The sequence below is a fragment of the Phalangium opilio genome, unplaced genomic scaffold (genome assembly GCF_054372755.1).
Source record: "Phalangium opilio isolate 3A_F unplaced genomic scaffold, DU_Popi_V2 ptg000011l_1, whole genome shotgun sequence".
Taxonomy (NCBI): Eukaryota; Metazoa; Arthropoda; class Arachnida; order Opiliones; family Phalangiidae; genus Phalangium; species Phalangium opilio.
In genome coordinates, this window is record NW_028324147.1 from 1684798 (window position 1) to 1704734 (window position 19937).

The 19937-nt window shown below is 37.3% G+C and overlaps 2 protein-coding genes across 2 annotated transcripts in view; one reads left to right on the forward strand and one right to left on the reverse strand.

Moving 5' to 3' along the window:
- LOC149709758 (uncharacterized) overlaps window positions 1-19937 on the forward strand; it is a 48982-nt gene that overhangs the window by 14452 nt on the left and 14593 nt on the right. The gene's annotated exons all lie outside the window — the stretch shown is intronic.
- Window positions 14841-18445, reverse strand: LOC149709759 (short-chain specific acyl-CoA dehydrogenase, mitochondrial-like). Its single transcript, XM_089857768.1, has 7 exons — window positions 18012-18445; window positions 17727-17954; window positions 17466-17672; window positions 17236-17373; window positions 17076-17171; window positions 16920-16976; window positions 14841-15078 (listed from the first exon to the last, which is right to left on the reverse strand). Exons 1-7 carry the CDS (start codon window positions 18384-18386, stop codon window positions 14923-14925), a joined length of 1257 nt encoding a protein of 418 aa, XP_089713894.1. The 5' UTR covers window positions 18387-18445; the 3' UTR covers window positions 14841-14922.

The following is a 19937-nucleotide window of genomic DNA, read 5'->3' on the forward strand; positions in this document are numbered from 1 at the left end:
GATGAGACCAGAAGTACTGAGCTAACCAAATTCTTCACTCGGCGAAAGTGAATATTCTTGATAACACACCAACGGTTGGCCCTCTGGTAGCGGTTTCTGAATTTTCCCTCCAAAACGTGAGACGCTCGTGGCGGTAGACGGCCGAACTAGATTCCAGCACCCGCGTCCGTGATCCGCGGCTTTAGGTTGAGGGGAAGGGGGTAGGAAATGTTTTTGGAACTCGACCAATTTTTTTCTCTTTAGTGTAGGCGCGTGGGAAGCGGCATAAAATCCTCAAATTTGTTCACTAGTGCCAGGATCTACTATCAATGCTAGAGCCCTTCACTTCTAGTCTCATCTCACTTCTGGTTTTTCCTTAATATTTTTCAAAGTGTTTCGGGTTCTTATCTGTTGTAAGTTTCTGTTTACTTGTACCGACTTATTTTAGTCTCAGATATTCTGGTATCCTAGGTATTTTCACGAAGAATGGATTCCAAAAATATACCCTTCTATTCACCTAACTGAGACTAAATTAAACAGAAAATTTCAAAAAATTGGTAAACTCTGGTTTCAACAAGTATAGCAAACCTCGCTGGCAAATTTCAACTCATTCTCTACTTTTTTAAGTTTTATAAATAGCTACTTATATATATCAGGTGCAATCATCTCCTATTGCCTATATCTCAACTAAATTAATTTTTCTTTATATTTAATTCATCCTAAATATTTTTAAGGAAATTTAAAACCATCGCCAGAACTGTTTATTAAAATTTTGGGCGGTGGGCGTAGAAGTATAGTAACTAAAATAAGTAAGACATTTAATTAAATACGTTATAAAACACTATTCATGTTAGGTGGAACAAAAATTAACCTTAGGGGAAGCGACTAGAAGTGTTTACTTCTTGTTATTACGTCACTAATGTTGTTTATTAACATCAGGATTTATTTCTGCGGTTTTATTTTTCCGTCTTCATATTCGCCTGGAAAATTTAATCTCCAAAGGGTTGGATACTATTTTTCGGAAAGGATTCCCATGAGAATATTCTAATATTAAACTGTGGTTAGGATACATTTTTAGAGAAGGGGAGGTGTCCGACCCCTCGCGATCTAGTTATTAGCTCGAGAGAAAAATAAATCGACGAAAGGCGAAACGCTTTCCCTTCGTTTCTCTCTCATCTTTCAGTAGACAAAATTATTTCATAGGGACAATAGTTACCAATTATCATTATCCAATAAACCTTTCCAAATAAAAATAAAATTAAAAAGGAATTCTGGGGAATGGTATATTGCGCGAGTTACGCATTACTTAACATTTCAAATAATTTTTTTCGTAATTCAATTGTTCTTATGAAGCGCAATTTGTCGTCTCCCAATTCCCGAAACTCTCTCTCTCTTTCTCTGTGTTATTCTCTTATCTTTGCTTTTCAATTTTCTTCTTATCCTCCTCTTCTCCCTGACATACACAAACAATCGTTGAAAGGAACTTATTGTTTTCTGGCCTGTTACACGTAACAGATTGGTTAATCCGTATTATTTCATTTTGTTAGTATCGTTTCACCATTGATACGCTTTTTATTTCGGGATCTACTTTTGCACCGAGTTATTCTTTCCAATTGAAAACCTTAACATCGTTTTTTTTTTACAAACTCAATCATCTCTGCCTTTGTGTTCAGCCCTTTTTATATCAAAGCAAAGTTAAAGATTATATTTGTACCAAGAAAGATAGATGGAGAGAGTGAATTTGGTTGGTTTGTATAGGGTATAGATAGTCCCAACTTTTTCTCAGGGGTATTACCGAGGTTGAAGAAAAAAATTTATCTCGAAATTGAGCTTGTTTTTATTTATTTAGTTAATTATCCGTCTATATTTAGGCTGGAAGATTTTTTAACAAGTTTTTTTTAACTCTATTCTCGCGCCAGTTTCCATGGTAACCGAGATATTAAACGGGAGCTCGCGCTTTTTTTGGGTTGTCATGGTAACTGAGATATTAAATGGGAGCTCGTGCTTTTTTTTGGGGGGGGGGGTGTTGTCATGGTAACGGAGATATTAAACTTGAGCTCGCGCTTTTTTTTTTTTTTGGTTGCCACGGTAACGGGGATATTTGAAAGCTGCGGTTTTTTTAATTATATTGGTATAAGAAGTTGTTTATCTAGAATTTGGAATTGTTTACGTGAACGCCAGTTTTCACGTTAAAAACATTTCTTTGAAATTATAAATTAATATCAGAGAATTTATTTAATATGAACCAGAATATTGATTTATTAATTATCGAAGTATATTTTGATTTTTACGCAATCGGATTACTAACGAAGTAGTCCTGTATATTCCACAACTAATAGAGGAAAAAATTTAGTTTAAATATCTCCGTGACCTTCCCTTGTTTTAAGAAAACACTTAATTACTTGGAAATTTAATTCCAAACACGTTTTATTTTCAATTTAGCAACTTCCGCTCGGAGATAACAAAGCTCCAGGTGTTAACGACATAAAATCCAATTTCCTTCCAAAAGGTGTGGCTAAACAAATTGTTCTCGGCCTAAAGAGATATTTATCGCTTCCGGGAAAAGATGCTTTTTCATTAACAACTAACCCTAATTAATCCTTAAACCGTGGGATGAAGTTTCAGTCGCGATTTCGCTAACCAGTTCCTTTAAAAACCATGCTAAGGATTTTTTTCGACCTTTCAACCCAAAATTAAGCCTCTATTCATGAAAGATGAATAAATATATGAATTTCAAAATCACTAATTCATAATCAAGTCTAATTTGTTTTCCTAACTTCAAAGATCCTTTTTGGTTTCATTTACTACTAATTCCAACGTATTTGTTCCATTCATAACGTATGAATCCTTATTTTAAGTAATAGGGCAAAGCCATCTTTCAGGCTGAATGAGCCCCTTGTTAACTCTATGGCCCCTGTAGAAATGTTTAACCCGCAATACATTCGTGTCCAGGAAGAAGCTACCCACCAGGCGTGTACAATTTTTTTATAGGGCCTATATATTATATATTCATTTTAAAATTATCAGTTATTTTCATTACATTTCTTCCTTGTTTATTTAATCAAATCAATCGAAGGTTCTCGCGTCTTTAATGCATCCTCGGTTCCTGTTGGAGCTAATAGAATATGCTGTTTACATCCGGAAAAGCTTAGATTTGAGGAAACTTCCGAGCTGTTTCGACTCTTAGCGTCTTTTGAATTTATTTTAATAGAGTCTGGGGGTTTTGTTTTAAACAATTTAAAGCCGTTGGTTGGATTGCCTTTCAAAATGGCCCCAAAATTACCAATTGTAAATTCTACCGTGATCGCCTCGCGTCCTTTTCTATTTCTCCTTTGGTTTTGTTAACGGAATATATTTTTATTCGTTTATTCAATTTGTTCTTGAATATTGGCATCTTTCCGAAGCTAGGCAGATACGAATAACGGAAAGTAATTAGGTACTGAGGAGGTTCATGAATAGCTTTAGTAGTAGTGCCCAGTACGATGTTTTTGATTTACTTGCGCAATCAAGTCTTGATATCTTTCTCTCTATTGTTTCTTTTGGGCAGAGACCAATCAATGATTGCTCTCTACTTTAATATAATACAGTATTATCTTTATTTAATTTCTCTCCCCAAAAAATAATTGGTTATTTCGGCGTCTGTTCGTTTGAATTTTGAGACGTAATTGATCTGGGAATTTGTTAGAAATTATATTTTGGCTTTTTGAAAATTACTGCAGATTTCTCAAGTCCACTTCAGACGGTACAACTTTTTTATTCATTTAGATGAGTCAACTTGAGTTGAGTAAACTAGTTGGGTCGTGTAATTAACAGAAGTTGGTGAACAAGTTGAATCACTGACCAATTTTTTTCTCACTCAGCTTTTTGACCCATTTAGTTGAGTCAAAATTTGTAGTCTGAAAAGGCCTTTAGCACAAACCTTACTATACTAGCGCCGTATTCAATTTAACAATTGCTAATTATATTTTACTATTTTTCATTATAAAATAATAACGCAATATTCAGTATGAAATCTATTAAATTCTTTATTCGGGGTGAAATTTATTTTGGTCCCCCTTGCAGGGCGGAATCGAATCTCTTTGAACTGCATGTAGGGAAATTTACTAGTCTCCTTAAAATATTTTTCTTACTTCGTATCCTCTGTTGGTTAAGTAATATTCCATTCTAGACTCTTAAATCCTTTTCTCTTGTTAAATCGACCAATCGGGAAAGAGTATTAGTCGAAAAAAGAAATTTTATACAAAAATAAAAGAACCTCATTAAGATATAATAAAAGGATTTTCCCAAAATAATGATTAAACTTTAAGGATTAAATACGATATTTTCAACTTTTTCTATTATTAGGTACTTTGAATTCTTGGAATTAATTCTTGCAATGCGCAGGAAATGGAATACATAAGGGTAATTGGAATTATTGCGTCCCTCAAGTCTCACGTGGGCCAAACGTTAAAACTCCGGTAATTTGATTAATCACTAAGGGAAAATGCTTCTAGGATGTCGTAATAATTAAGTTTAAATAAAATTATTTAAATTTAAACCTGAAAAAGGAAAATAAAACCCCAATTGGTTTATTTTATTCTGAACACAAAATACGGAGCGTGGTTTAACGTTTACTTTGATTTTTTGATGTAAAATTCGATAGGAAATCACGTAAATGACAAATGCAACTGGATTTATGCAATAACATTTTCAAGCGGATAAAACGTGACCAGTAAACTAATAATAAATAATCTAAACTTTCCACGGACTCGAATTTGAACATTGTATATACCATATACAGCGGTTTAGAAGCATCCCTCGAAATTTCCCTTTTATATATTTATTGGTATTCCAAGCCACTCAAAGAATATATTTGCTGCTCAAGCGAATTGAACCGTTAAGAAAATGGAAACACATTTACAACATTTTGAGTTTACAATTTATTTATTTTTTTATTTTAGAAATAGGAGAATTGGCACTCCACGTTATCTTTCAATACAATCTAATAATGTGAAAGGCTGATAGCTGCTACACTCGAATTTTAGCACCAGCCCGACGAGAGTATGTCGTGATTTGCACGAAGTGTTTTTACAGCTCGCGTTTTCTTTTGCTATATTTCTTTGAATTTTAATGGTACACGTTTTCCAAAGATTTCGGCAAAAAATGGTACATACCGCCTTAGTTTTGAGGGGAGATAAAGAGTTGAGATAAAAACTCAACTTTGACAACACGTCTCGTGCTAACGTATTTCACGGTGGCACGAATTTTAGATAATATAACAAGTTGCATCGAAAAATTAACAAAATTTCATGCAATTGCCGGAACTTTGCTATTATTAGAGATACGGAGGAAACGTGCTTCTCTTTCCGACGATACCTAATACTTATGGGTTACAATTACAATTAACAATCAGGGCCCGAGTAATTAAGCCAAATGTTCATTAACGTCCTCTCCGTAGGATTAACATTACCCTATATACACAACACCTTTTAACTCCGGTTCTATAAGGGATACCGAGAAGCCCTTAATTTTAGAAGCTGTTTCTCCGCTTTCAAACGATACCTAATACTTGGTGGTGTTTACAAGAATCTGAACTCGAGTAATTAAGGGGGGTAATTACCATATACGGCCGGTGGTCCGTTAATATCCCACTTTGAAGTATCATAACATTGGGTTTTTAAGGAATGCTTTGAAATCCTTTGAGTATATTATAGTCATTAGTCTTCCCAATTCAATTACTCTAAACATTATTGGATAATTTTAAAATCAAGGTAGCTGACCAACTGACCACTACCTCAACTTTGTGTGGTCAAAGTGGCGTTTTTTATGTAAAAAAAAAGGCTTAGTTTTTCTTTCATCCCATTAGCAAAGTAGCGTTGGATTCGTAATAACCATATTAATAGCTTATCAAATAATTATTACTTAAAACAATACGGCAAAGTCGATCTACCACGGATCTCATAAACCATAGGGGGTCAAAGGGAAAACCGAGTGATAGCACTTTGTTGATGAAAAATATTTATAATAATAACGGTATGCACGAGCCAGACTCAAGTGGTGATCTTTAGGATTATTTATAGTATATCAAGGTCATAGTAAATTTAATTTCCTAGAGATAACTGTTTAAAGGTAGACGCAAGGGTGGGGGTGTGCGAAACGGCCCGCTGAAATTACTTCTGGTCCTCTTCAGACCACTTAAGTCCATGATTATATAATGTCCTTTAAATCCGAATGGGCTTATTTCTCTGGCTGTAATTAGTCTAAATGGAATTTAGGCAAATATAAGGACCCCCTTTCTTCCTCTTCCTCATTCTCACTTCCTGGCTTTCACAGGCAAAGGCTGTATATTTCGGGGGATAGTTAATGGACATGTCCGGAAAAGATGACGGGAAACCGAACCTGAATGATACTTGATGCAAAACATATCTGAAGCTTTAAAAGGAGGATGTTTCGGAGAGGTTGATGGCTACAGATCCATAGTGGAGCTAGCAATAGCTATAGCTATGGTAACACGCCCGGCCGGTTATAGAACGTGTACATGAGGAGATAGCTTCTGGGAAATTTCCCTGAAAGTGACTTAGATCTCTGCTAAAGCCTAACTAAGGCTGAATTTCAGTAAAGTGCAATTGATAGACTATAGCTTGAGTTAGAAGGCCCTCATTTGACGATCGTGCTCGGATAGTGAATTTTCGCTACAAGCAAAGGTTGAATACCACTCGGTAGTGTAATATCCCTAAATTACCGATTTCATAGAGTATTATTCTGATATTTTGTAAACTGGTTAACGGAGTGTGGTTTTTGGTTGAATCTACCTCCATCTTGGAAAATGGCGACCAGAAATAACTAATCAACACGTCGCAAGCAATGTCCAAACCCTAAATTGGCTACCCACATAAAACGGTATAGAATTCAATCTTCCTAAACTTTGAAATAGGCATAGGTTAATTACCTTTTCAAAATAGTAACTTTCATTTGGCGTCTTTAACTTTTGGAAGAATTTGTGATACTTTAGCACCATTTACTTCTAAAAATTGAGCTTCTGAATAAAATTCAGGTTAACGATATATATTTCACAGCCTGGATTATTCCGAAGTCTGCAATTTCGCGGACATTAGATTTTCTATGTCTGTAATACTCTCCCTGGCCGGCCTTAATATAACATTATATAATACACATTATATAGTCAATTTGGCAAAGGCCGTATATAGAGCTCGTTATCGAAATGATTACGGTTCGCTTCTCTTCGCCTAATTTAATTGCGATTTCAAACAACCAATGATAATTCACGGATAGAAAAGTATATAATATATGTATATAATAATTAAGAAAAATATCCTTTCCATAGGCAATTATATTTATCAAAAGTTTAAATTGCTTTGGAGGGAGATGTATATTTATATATGTATATATTAAGTTTCTAACTTTAAGGGATTATGTTATAAATAAATTTTACATTAATCAAGTAATGATTATATTAAATTCAAACAACCGTACGGTTCTAAATTAGTCTAATTCAATTCAGTAATTTTGTTTAGAAAACTTTAGACCAAATTATTTGTACCGTACTCACCTAGCCATGCAATCGTCTACGTGCTGTTTTTTAGTCTTAGTATTGGTTATTAACACCATACCAATAATTACCCCAAAAATAAATGCCCCATGGAACTAAGTTAATTTGAATATGGTAATTAAAATAGATCCATTATATTTGATAGAAAATATAGGTGACCTATAGCCACTTTAATGATCATTATCTATAGGGCAGCACTTAATAAAAGTATTTTCCCGAACTGACACACTACACGTTCGAAATAAGGAATAGCGCACGCGATTCGTGTCAATCCACAATCACGTGCTTCGGAAAATAGTACTAGAGAGAGAATAATAACGAGAGGAGTAGAAATTTCGATGTTAAAAAGAAGGATTTTCTAAGTGTCTTCATGAAGTTTTCCTTGAGTATAATTGCTATCCTTGAATGACCACGGAAACAAAAGGCCCAATCTATAATTTCTACTCCTATTCATATAATTCCCTCTGAGAGCAGCCATTAAGGAGTCTGGCATGCTCGCACGCGCTGTTTTATTTCTTAGTAATTTCCGCCTTTAAGCGTAACTGCGTGCCAAGTTGAAGAAGATTGTTTTTCATTGTCCGCGGGACCCGGGACCGGGGACTATGGTGGTCGTTTGGTTCACTCGGGTCGAGACTGAATCTCCCAATTATAGTCAAAGGCGAGAATATCTATCACGTGGTCATTTAGAAACGCTTAATAGTCGTCAGTCTATCTCGAAGAGAGGAGCAGGAGGGAGCCCCGGGAAGGGGGGGGGGCGCCTTAATTCTGGAACGTCGTTTGGCTTTGGCGCCAATGATAGAAGCGAGCCAAGAGTGGAGTGCCCACCCGGAGACGTTTTTCGAGTATGCGTATAACGAGGGGACCGATTCTACCAATTTAGGCGAAATGACCACTAAAGTAGTAGGCATAGTGCGGAGTATGGTTTACGACGTACTTCGAGTCTTAACCTCTTTCCCATGCAGCTCTATTGTTTCTCTATGTTTATTGACTAGAGACCTAGTATCAGCGCTCTAACTTTAATATAACCAAATAACGTTATCTTTTGTTAATATCTCTCCCTTGAAAATAAATAATTCGGCTAATTTTGAGGCAGTGATCTGGTACTCTGGGAGTGCGTTGGAAAAATTGTATTTTTGCTTCTTGGAATGGAGTGCAAACCTGATTGGTGGTTTGCCCATGTAATGGGGCTGGGGATACGTTGGTTGGTGGAATAGTGTCTTACCTCTCGATGGGTGCCGCTCCAGCTGAGCTGCCCGGGAGACAACATTCGAGAAAAGCTAATAACATTAGTATTCCGGGCGACTTACAATGAAATTAAAGGCAGTGGCGCTAACCCTTGGTCCTTTTCCCTATACGCAAAATATTCCTAGGGAAACTTCTGTAACGAAAATTCGTAGCCTATTTCCCTCCCAGGAAAAGCCTTCGTTTCCCTAACGATATTAGTGTCGCCCTATTATTAAAGAGCGGACTCGCTCGGAGGACATGCGAGGAGGCACGCGCTTCAACTTTGTTCCCCAAATTAGACGACTCATTGTGGCCACAACTAGGATAGATAGTTCTTTTAAAGACAAACATTGTAGACTTATAACTTGATTATTTGCAACAGTCCGTAGACGTTATTACAACTTTAGGTAGCCAGTATAAAGTTCCTTAAGCCTTTGTTTTTGAATTTTTCATAATTTCATTTCACGCGCTTTATCAATTGATAAGAACGCAATGTCACATGATTCGTGAATATAGTTGATCGCGCGTGGGAAAGAACACATGCTTTTATAAGTTTAAAAATAACTTACATTGATCAACAAACGTTTTCAAATTTTAAATTCTTGATAGATGACTTCGTAATAATAATAAATCGTGTTTATCTAGGGTCTAATAGAGTTTATCCATCTGCCTTGGGACGTTTCTGCAATTGCTATTTTGCCTTCAAGCCAAATATCTTTATCGTTTCACGCAAATCTCTGTTTGGATGAAAGGATATAAAATAAGTGGCAAAGCCCTTTTCAAATTCTCTAAGCCCCGACTGGAATGCATGCGGAAAATTGGAATAATTGCGCCCCCATATCTCCCATTTCAGTTTATCCGCGCGTTTTGTAGAGGGGACGTCACGCCTCTTAATTCCGACGTCATTCTAACTGTGATCTTATTGGTTGGCGCGCGAGATATATCATTCACGAGGTAAAATACGTCAAGCTCCTAACACAACACGCGCCTAGGTACGTTGATAAAAATGCCTACAAGATTATTCCCATTAACCGTATGCATTCCTGACCCCGAGCTATACTTATTCTCCTATCACGCATGACTTAATTTTAAAATTTAATATTCTAACTGAATCTCTTTGAAGCTGCTTGCTTTCTAAACCCCTACAAACAGAATGAGTAAATTTCCTATACAAAACCTCATAACGAATATTCAATTTCATTACCAAATAAGTCTCTCAAATACTACATACATAATTCTCAATATGGAATTATCTCAATTGCTTAAATTAACTAAAATTATTTGAAGTCGAGTAGATTTTAAGGGAATCTCTTTTGATTTTCCGCTCTGTCGATTCAATAAGAGCGTAGGGTTATGTAATCGTTTGTGCCAAGAATGAATTGAATTAAAGTAGAAATAATTAAATGTATACAAAAGCAAGTCGTTGTAAGCCTTTTTAGATGGAAAAGTCAACCATAAACAAGTAGTTATTACGTACAAGAAAAAAAAATATTCTTAAAAATCTGCGCTTGAAAGATAGCGAAAGTCTAGAGCTGCATGGTACATACGAAAATTCACTTAAAGAAAGTCCAAACTTCCAATTTAATTCAGTTGGACGCTTGCTTTTTTTGTCGTCTTTTTGCAAGTGGATCCGGGGTCCGGGGGTAGGTCCTTGCCATCAAAGGTTTTACAATTTCCGTACATACATATATTTCTATGTAATTCGCTTTCAACATTGCGAGTTTTTCAACATACGGTTACTAGATGTTATGGGTGAGAAGAAAAGGCAATCGCATCTTCAAAGACCATTCCTGACTTTATATATAAGTTCTGGACAAAAGTAAATAATCCTAATAGTAATAATACGATTAATCCCTTAGATAATGCAGGGTTCTACTAAGTATAACTTAGAACAAAGTAATATGCACCTGAGATACGGACGGTATCTTGAACTTACCTTAGAGGAAGAAGTTTGATTCTGGAGTAGTAACTCATTTAGCTAAGGTAATACGGAAAATTCCCCCCATCACTCTCTTTCTGTAGTGTTGTCAGACCGTCTGTCAGTTGGTCAAGTACTGACTGAGTGAACCACTGAACTATGCTGCTCCAAAATTAAACTTCCCTTCTCCAAGCTTCAACTATCCTATCTACTAGCGTATGTTATTCTTGTTACGTATAGTACAGTATAGTACCATGGTGGATAGTTCTTGCTTTTTCTATAGCTTAGGTATAGTATATCCATTCTATCTCTCTTTTTTCGTTAGCTCTTCTTTATATCATCCGAGTATAGTTTATCCCTTAATCCGAAGACTTTTTCTTAGGAGTTAGCCAGGACCTTCTATACTTTTGGTGTGTAGTATAGTCGGCTCTTCATCCCGAGCTTCTCTTCATCCCAGGGCGGAAAACCTAAACTTTTCTCTAACGGAACATGACAGGATGAAAGTAGCTACGCGCCGCTTTTTGTCCCGGTAAAATTGATTTGTTCCGAAATACGCCACGCTTCCCCTTTACCCTTCCCCTCGACACAGCCCCCCTTCCCTCGACACAGTACCCCCCTTTACTTCCCCCTCGCAATGTCCCTTTTATTCTCGTTGCTTTACCCCATAACGGTATGATACCATTCTAAGTTCATACGAAATTGTTACTGCGTTTTCTAAAGAGGACCAGAAGAGAAGCGACCATATTAGCATAAATTACAGAGTGAGCTTAGGGGAATACATTATTTACGACCCCATGCATGAGTTTACCTTTCAATAGTGGTCATTTTGACCTTGATGTACCAGAAACCAACGCGGATCTTCTATAGAAGATCAGAGGGTGTATGTTTTTCTACCTTACTAAACTGGGTTGAAAGTGCTTATAATACCGACAATACTCTGACCACTTGGGCAAACTGCTAATGTATTAACTTAGACGTAAATAATATGACTTATGTCGTAACCTCCCTGACCCCTTATGGACTTCTAACCATTGCCATAGAGGTGACACAATTCACTGTGACATTGGCCAAAGTGTTTTTTCCCCTTTTGCCAAGTAAGGGATTTGAGCAATGGGAGAGAGACGGTGGGTGGGCGAGCGGTGGGGCGAGATAGTGGCGGCAACGGGAAATGGCAAGCTGTGGGATTCGACCACCCATGCTGTCCTCGCCGCATCAAGGAATCTACTTGTTGATTTCTATTTTCTAAGGTCGCTTTATAAAGCGATTTTCCGCGGATTTTCAGCGTTTCCCGCCAATTCTTTTTCCTTTTCTTCATCTTCTATATTGGTTTTACTAAGATTGTGATTGTCTTAGTCTCTAAGTGTAGGAGCTGATAAATATTTAATAAATGTCTGTGAATTTTTTCAATGCTTACACGAATCTTAAACAATAAATAGAGAATCCTCTTCTCCAATGAGAGCGTATATCATTCGATCTCTGAAACTGATTGGCACTACTGAATGTTGTCAGTCTGTTATTTGATCTTGTCATCCGTTAATTGTATTGAAAACGTAATAGACGGCTAAGATTTTGACATAAATTGACCAGATGAAGGACAAGATCAAATAGACTGAATTGTAAATTAAATATTCTTGTATTTATTGAATAAGTTCCTTCAACTTATAATCCAAAGTTTTGCATGCTGGCTTTTGGAAATTTAGGAATTTTACTTAACGCATATTCCATTTTACCACGCTTTGGTCTTTAAAGCTATCGTTTTTTCGTTGCGCTTCACTTCATGCTTTTAAATCTAAGCACTTTTCGATGCCGGATTTGTTTGCCTTAACTATACACTCTTTTAGCGGCTTGCAAAGCGCCCAGATTTGATCCCGGCGAAGTAATAGAAATAAACGTAGAAATGAGCCAATTTATGACTACCGAAAGTTACTTATATCGTCATACCAAGGCGCTCAAACACTATACTCCTACGTGTTTATTAAACTTTGATATTCAAAATAACGCGATGCACTTTGAGTGAATCCATATACACGAGAGTGTTTCTAAAATCAAATATTTAAGTCTAAATCTTGACTAACCCAAAAAAGCTTTTGGCGATAATGGCGGCGGTTGTATTGACGTCATGGAATTACGTCAAACAAAGAGTGGCCGTTCATCTCTATAGTAGCTTTACGTTTATCAACCAGGAAGTACTTGCTCGCGCTGTCCATCAGTGGCACTTTGAGACCCAGGTGTATGGTGGACATAATGGATTGCCCTTGATCTGACAGCGACATTTGTTCGAGCAAAACTTATCCTTGTTGCGGATCATTCCAGGCTTAGCTTAGTACCTCGCTTAATTCCCTCCCTATGAAACGTTCCTCGTTCCATTTAGGTCAAACACTTCGTCATCCACCGATTGGACTCCCTCACCCAACCCACTGCCCTTCTCTTGTACAAGTCTGTGCAAGCTGACTGACCATTTAGCCTATTTCAATGGAGGATGAATGCTATAACGTAGCGTAGGTTTGTTATAGTCAAAGGAAAGCGCTGCTCCATTTCTGGCTAATCTTCTGGACACGAATTTTACCTTGCCAAAGGCAGGAACCTAATGCACTAGGTCCCATTGGTTCCTGCCTTTGGCTTAACTAGCCTTTGCCAAGCTAAGCCACTGTGTAGTAGAAATGCCATCTTTTAGGGGAGCCTCTTTTCAAAATTGTCTTGTCGGTAAGATATCAAAGCTCGCCGACCTTTGTCAGTGTATTTCGGTAAACTAGAATATGTAGTAAAAGTAACTCAAAGTAAAATCGTACCTAACATTATCCCGTCTATCATTTCATCTTCCCTTGATCTCCTTAATCTATGGGGTGGTACATAGAGACGCGCGGTGAAGGAGACATCAAATCAAACGGGAACTAGGTTGGTAGCCTGGTACGCTTTCGTCGTCCGGCGGTCCCTATCTTATTCCATCTCTTTGCTCACAGTCGCGAGTTGCCAGACACGCTTTCCAGATAGTAGTCTCGTGCCCATCTCTCTCTTGCTCTTCGGAATTAATGAAGCTATTATTGGGGATAAATCGATTTTTATTGCCATACTTTAATATCGCTTCGTATTGCCTTTGCATGCGCTACAGTTAGGCTTAAACGATAGATAACAAGGAAAAATTACTGTAACTATAATGTTAATGTCTACGCGTGTGTTTTCATTATTTAAATAGAAAATTGCCAACAATAATACCAGCAGTTAGAAAAAGCCTATCATTCAGATTTTGTCAGTAAAACCGTCTTCTTTAGGGTATGAACAGTATGAAGTGTCCATGATTTTCGTGTATCCGACAACTTACAAACAGACATACATACTGAAGGCCATGAGATACACCTTTCCTATCAGCTACGTTCGTTTTGGTTAGGTAACCTCCCATGTAGATAATGATAAATTAAAAACAATAACCTGCAGTCTATTTCGCGTCATTAGGTCTGGTCTTAGTTTTACCAAAAACCACTTTGAGAGTGGTGTGTTACTGGTTTTGACGTCCTAGTTTCTTTGATAATAATCTAATTGGGCTTGTCGATGAACTTGTAGACCTAACCTATAAGTAGACAAAATATCTGAACGGGACATACCACGCGCATCTACTTTTTGCGATGGTGGGTTTGACGTTATGGGCGCTATGTCCGTGTTAGAGATGTTATTGATCTACGTGTAAGGTTTTTATGTCCTCTAGCGTTACGATGACGGAATTAAGAGGAGTAGGAAACCCTGATGGAGTTACTCTCGTCGTCGCAAGACGCGGAAATTAGGTTTATAAAGAAAGAGTCCCTTGACATTGGGAAAAATATGATTATTTGGGGACTTTCTTGTCAGTGGTAAGGATACAAAAACGACTCAAAGGGAATCCGACTTGTTTCTTCAATATCTTACACAAGTACCAATAAAATCTGGGGTATCTCTTCCCCCCTCCCTCCCCTACAATACTCTTTGAGCGACTTGGAGCGTATCCAACCCCATTAGATGCGTCATAGTGCTCAATAGTTGGGATTGAAACGTATAAATACATGGTCCGACGCTATTAATAGAGTAATGGCAGCCGCCTGCTTGTGTCTATGGTAAAATAACATGGCCTGCCACTACTCCGCGAAATAAATTGTTTATTTTTAATATCAAATTATTTAGCATTAAAATTTTTTATCTCATACAATTTATCAAATAATACAAAAGTAAACAAATTTGAGTGTTTTTTCTTAATTAGTTTTAAACTGAACAACATAGTAAATATTTATTTAAAACCATATTCCTTTGCTAAATTTCCAGCAATAACTAAACGTTGTATTTCACTTGTGCCTGCATAAATTTCCGTGATTCTAGCGTCTCTGTAATGTCTTTCCGCCGGCATTTCCGCAACGTAACCCATTCCACCTAAGATTTGAATAGCCTAAGAGAAAGTAAACATTGCAAACATAACTGTTAAACAAGATGGCCCAAGGGCTGGGCCTTAATAGTAATTTTACACGGCTCACGTGACCCCCCGTATAGTTGATCTCCAATAAATCGTACAACTAAAAAAATTTCTGTAACACAATCGTGTATCCCCTTAATTTCTAATAACGTCACATTTCAAATAATATTAATGAAACTAAATTGTGCACCCCACTAAAGTATAATTTTTAAAAACCATACGAATCAAATAATGTATCTAAATCAAAATCCTGGATCCCCTAAACCAGAAATCACTATGACCGTAAACCGTCCCCTCTATTTTACGAAACCTAACCTAACCATCCAGCATAATCTGATGTATCACGCGCACAAAGTGCAGTAGTGCACGAGAATTATCATCTTGTTTCCTTCACCCAAAAAAGCCCGCGAGATTTAAACTACCTTTCTTTCCTCTCTCTCCTCTCCGAGCGGGATGCCCCCTCTCCCTCTCCCTCTCCCCCTCTCACTAATATACCAGGCAGGCAGTTCTCTCTCTATGCAGAGCTTCGTTTCCCTCTTCGTATCAACATCGCGTACACTAGCGATCTCTCTCCCCCCACGCACACTTTCGTTTTCCCTCTCTCTCTCTCTCACTCATCGTAAGCGTTCGTTTCGCGGACGCGTCCGGCACAGGGACAGCTGTGTAAAATTAACAAGATGGCCCAAGGGCTGGGCCTTAATAGTAATTTTACACGGCTCACGTGACCCCCCGTATAGTTGACAACTAAAAACATTTCTGAAACACAATCGTGTATCCCTTTAATTTCTAATAACGTCACATTTCAAATAATATTAATGAAACTAAATTGTGCACCCCACTAAAGTATAATTTTTAAAAACCATACGAATCAAATAATGTATTTAAACAAAATCCTGGATCCCCTAAACCAGAAATCACTATGACCGTAAGGCGTCCCCTCTATTTTACGAAACCTAACCTAACCATCCAGCATAATCTCTGATGTATCACGCGCACAAAGTGCAGTAGTGCACGAAAATTATCATCTTGTTTCCCTTCACTCAAAAAAGCCCGCGAGATTTAAACTACCTTTCTTTCCTCTCTCTCCGAGCGGGATGCCCCCTCTCCCTCTTCCCCCTCTCACTAATACACGGCTCACGTGACCCCCCGTATAGTTGATTTCCAATAAATCGTACAACTAAAAACATTTCTGAAACACAATCGTGTATCCCTTTAATTTCTAATAACGTCACATTTCAAATAATATTAATGAAACTAAATTGTGCACCCCACTAAAGTATAATTTTTAAAAACCATACGAATCAAATAATGTATTTAAACAAAATCCTGCATCCCCTAAACCAGAAATCACTATGACCGTAAAGCGTCCCCTCTATTTTACGAAACCTAACCTAACCATCCAGCATAATCTCTGATGTATCACGCGCACAAAGTGCAGTAGTGCACGAAAATTATCATCTTGTTTCCCGCGAGATTTAAACTACCTTTCTTTCCTCTCTCTCCGAGCGGGATGCCCCCTCTCCCTCTTCCCCCTCTCACTAATATACCAGGCAGGCAGTTCTCTCTCTACGCGGAGCTTCGTATCGCCACCGCGTACGCTAGCGATCTCTCTCTCTCATCGTAAGCGTACGTTTCGCGGACGCGACCGGTTTCCCTCTCTCTCTCATCGTAAGCGTTCGTTTCGCGGACGCGTCCGGGACAGGGACAGGGACAGGGACAGGGGTTTTGGTGCCGTTTCTTAAATTTTACCGTAATTAAAATTACGTGTAAAATTAAAAACACGCGATCTTCTATCCACAATCCCTGAAGATATTTACTTGATGAGATGCAAATGTTGCCGCTTCCGAAGCTGCAAGTTTAGCCATGGCTGCTTCCTATAACACGGGGAAAAAAAATAAAAATAAAATATGCAAAAAAACTAGCGTGCTGGTCCGGAATAAATTATTAAATAATAATAATAATAATACGCGCACTTTGGTGAATTTTTGTTTGGAATCTTTTAGTAACGCTGCCTTAAGGGTAAGCAATCGCGCTGATTGAATTCTGAGCTCCATATCGGCTAATTTCATCTAACAAAAAAAAAATAAATACTTAGTGTTATTTTAAAACTTTTTTTTTTTTTTTCGTTCACACCTGAATGGCTTGTAAATTTAAAATAGGCGCTCCAAACGCGGTTCTTTTCGATGCGTATTCCATAGCGCAGTCCAATGAAGCTTGAGCAATGCCTAAGGCCTGTCCTGCAATACCAATTCGCGCTGCATCTAACGCTGTCTGTTTTTTTGGGTTTTTTTTATTGCATAATTAGTTTTTTAATTTTTTGTTTGTTTAAACGTTAAAGGGAATCAAGGGATAGTGTTTTATACCATAGCTATTTTAAATCCTTCACCCGGTTTTCCTAATAAATTTTCTTTGGGAATTTTGCAATCTTCGAAAATTAAATTGCACGTTGAGGAGGCTTTAATGCCTAATTTGTCCTCTTTTTTGCCTAATGTTAAACCGGGTGTTGGTTTAGGAACAATAAAAGCGCTGATTCCTTTGTGTTTTTTGGATTTATCAGTTGTTGCAATCAGCTGGAATTAAAACTAATTTATAAACTTAAAGAAAAAATATAAATCTTAATTTACAATTGTAGCTTCAGCTTCGTAACCATTAGTAATCCATGATTTTGTACCATTAATTATATAATTATCTCCGTCTAATCTGGCTGTACATGACGCTGCTTCCGCGTCACTACCATTTCCAGGTTCGCTAAGTGCGAAACATCCTACTCTACGGCCATCTAAGTAGCGTTTAACGAACAGCTCTTTTTGGGCTTCTGTACCAAAGGCCATCAGTGGTCCTAAAAACAACGACTGCACGGGAGGGGGGATCATCGTATTTAAAATTTAGGTTATTAAATTAAAACGTACCGTATTGACACTCAAAATGACTCCAGTTGAGGCGCAACCCCTGCTTATCTCCTCCATGGCGATAGCGAATGCTAAGTAATCTAGACCAGCGCCTCCCAATGTTTCCGGGATTACCAGACCAAAAAGACCCAAGTCAAACATCTTTTCGACTTGGTCCTTAGGATAGGCACCCTTTTTATCAATTGCACCTGCAATAGGTGCTAATTCTTTGTACACAAAGTCGCGGCAAGTCTTTTTTAACATTTCGTGAGTTTCTGGTAAACTTGCACCCAGACTTGATATTTTCACGTAGGACCCTCTTCCATTTAGGAATTTGTTTGATTTTAAAGTTTTAAGTAATAAAGGAGAAATAACGTTTTTTAATTTAAAATTCATCTTGGAGGTGATTTCTTTGGACTTCCTTATTTGCAAACCCGGTTCAAATGGAAGTAAATTATTAAATACTTGAGCGGTAGTTGTTATCTGTAGCTGTTATCATAAGTTTATCATGCCTCTAAGTACACAAATACGGGTTACAACTGGCCATCTTCCGCAGGCTACTGTGACGTCAGAACTCGTTTAGCGCTAAGATCCGAAGAGAGAAAATTTTGAAATTTCTGTCGCGGTGCAACCACCAAGCGGTCGAGACGATTACTAAATGGGTCACATGATAAAAAATCATCTAATGTAATAAAGGAGATTTTTACGTTTCGTATAGGCAGGCATTGGGAGGGGAACGAATTTTACTTAAGCAACCCCAAATCCCTCTCTCTCTCTCGTGAGATTGAGGCGGTTTCAGTCCATAAACATTCTAAAAGGGATAAAAGAAACGCTAGGCTAGGCGGTACAATTTGGTATTGAAGTTGAGGTGATAAATGATACGGAGAGAGTATAGGGTTTCATTAGAGGGATCCAAACAAACACTATTGCCATAGGTGTAGCAGCCATTACTCTACTTATAGGCATTATAAACTTATGCTGTTATCTGTAGCTGTAGACTCACTCAAGACTCTAGACTGTGAGTGCGAACCCGGTTTTTCTCGACCCCAATCTGAATTTATTAACTTAAATCTTGAATATTTAAATAGTGATTGTCTTGTTTATTCTTTCTCTGTCCTGACCGTAAGAGGATTGATAAATTTTATAAGATAATTTATATTGATATTAAAACAACTGATTAAGTTCATGTAAAAACAATCTTATGATTTGTTTGAGAATGAACAGAAAAATGTTATTTTGGATAATTATTCAATGGTGAAAATAAGTAATTCATGTATGTATTTTATAATCGATTTTTTATGAAACCTCACGCTATTTCCTTGGAAGCTTTGATCTCAAGTTCATTTCTGTAATAATTTGCAATATTAGTGTTGTTACTGAAAGACTCTATAAAAATTGTTCCTCTTTCGTCCTTATCTTATTCCATCTCTTCGCTCACAGTCGCGAGTTGCCAGACACGCTTTCCATATTAGTCTCGTACATCTCTCCGTTGCCTACGGAATAAGAATTATCTCTCTCTTGCTATTCGGAATTAATGAAGCTATTATTGGGGATAAATCGATTTTTATTGCCGTACTTTAATATCGCTTCGCGATGCCTTTACATATGCTACAGTTAGCCTTAAACGATAGATAACAAGGAAAAATTACTGTAACTATAATGTTAATATCTACACGTGTGTTTTCATTATTTAAATAGAAAATTGCCAACAATAATACCAGCAGTTAGAAAAAGCCTATCATTTAGATTTTGTCAGAAAAGCCGCCTTCTTTAGGATATGAATTAAGTATCCATGATTTTAGTGTATCCGATGATCTCTAACAGACAACTTACAAACAGACATACGTACTCAAGGCCATGAGATACTCTTTTCCTATCAGCTACGTTTTAGTTAGGTAACCTCGCATGTAGATAATGATAAATTAAAAAACAATAACCTGCAGTCTA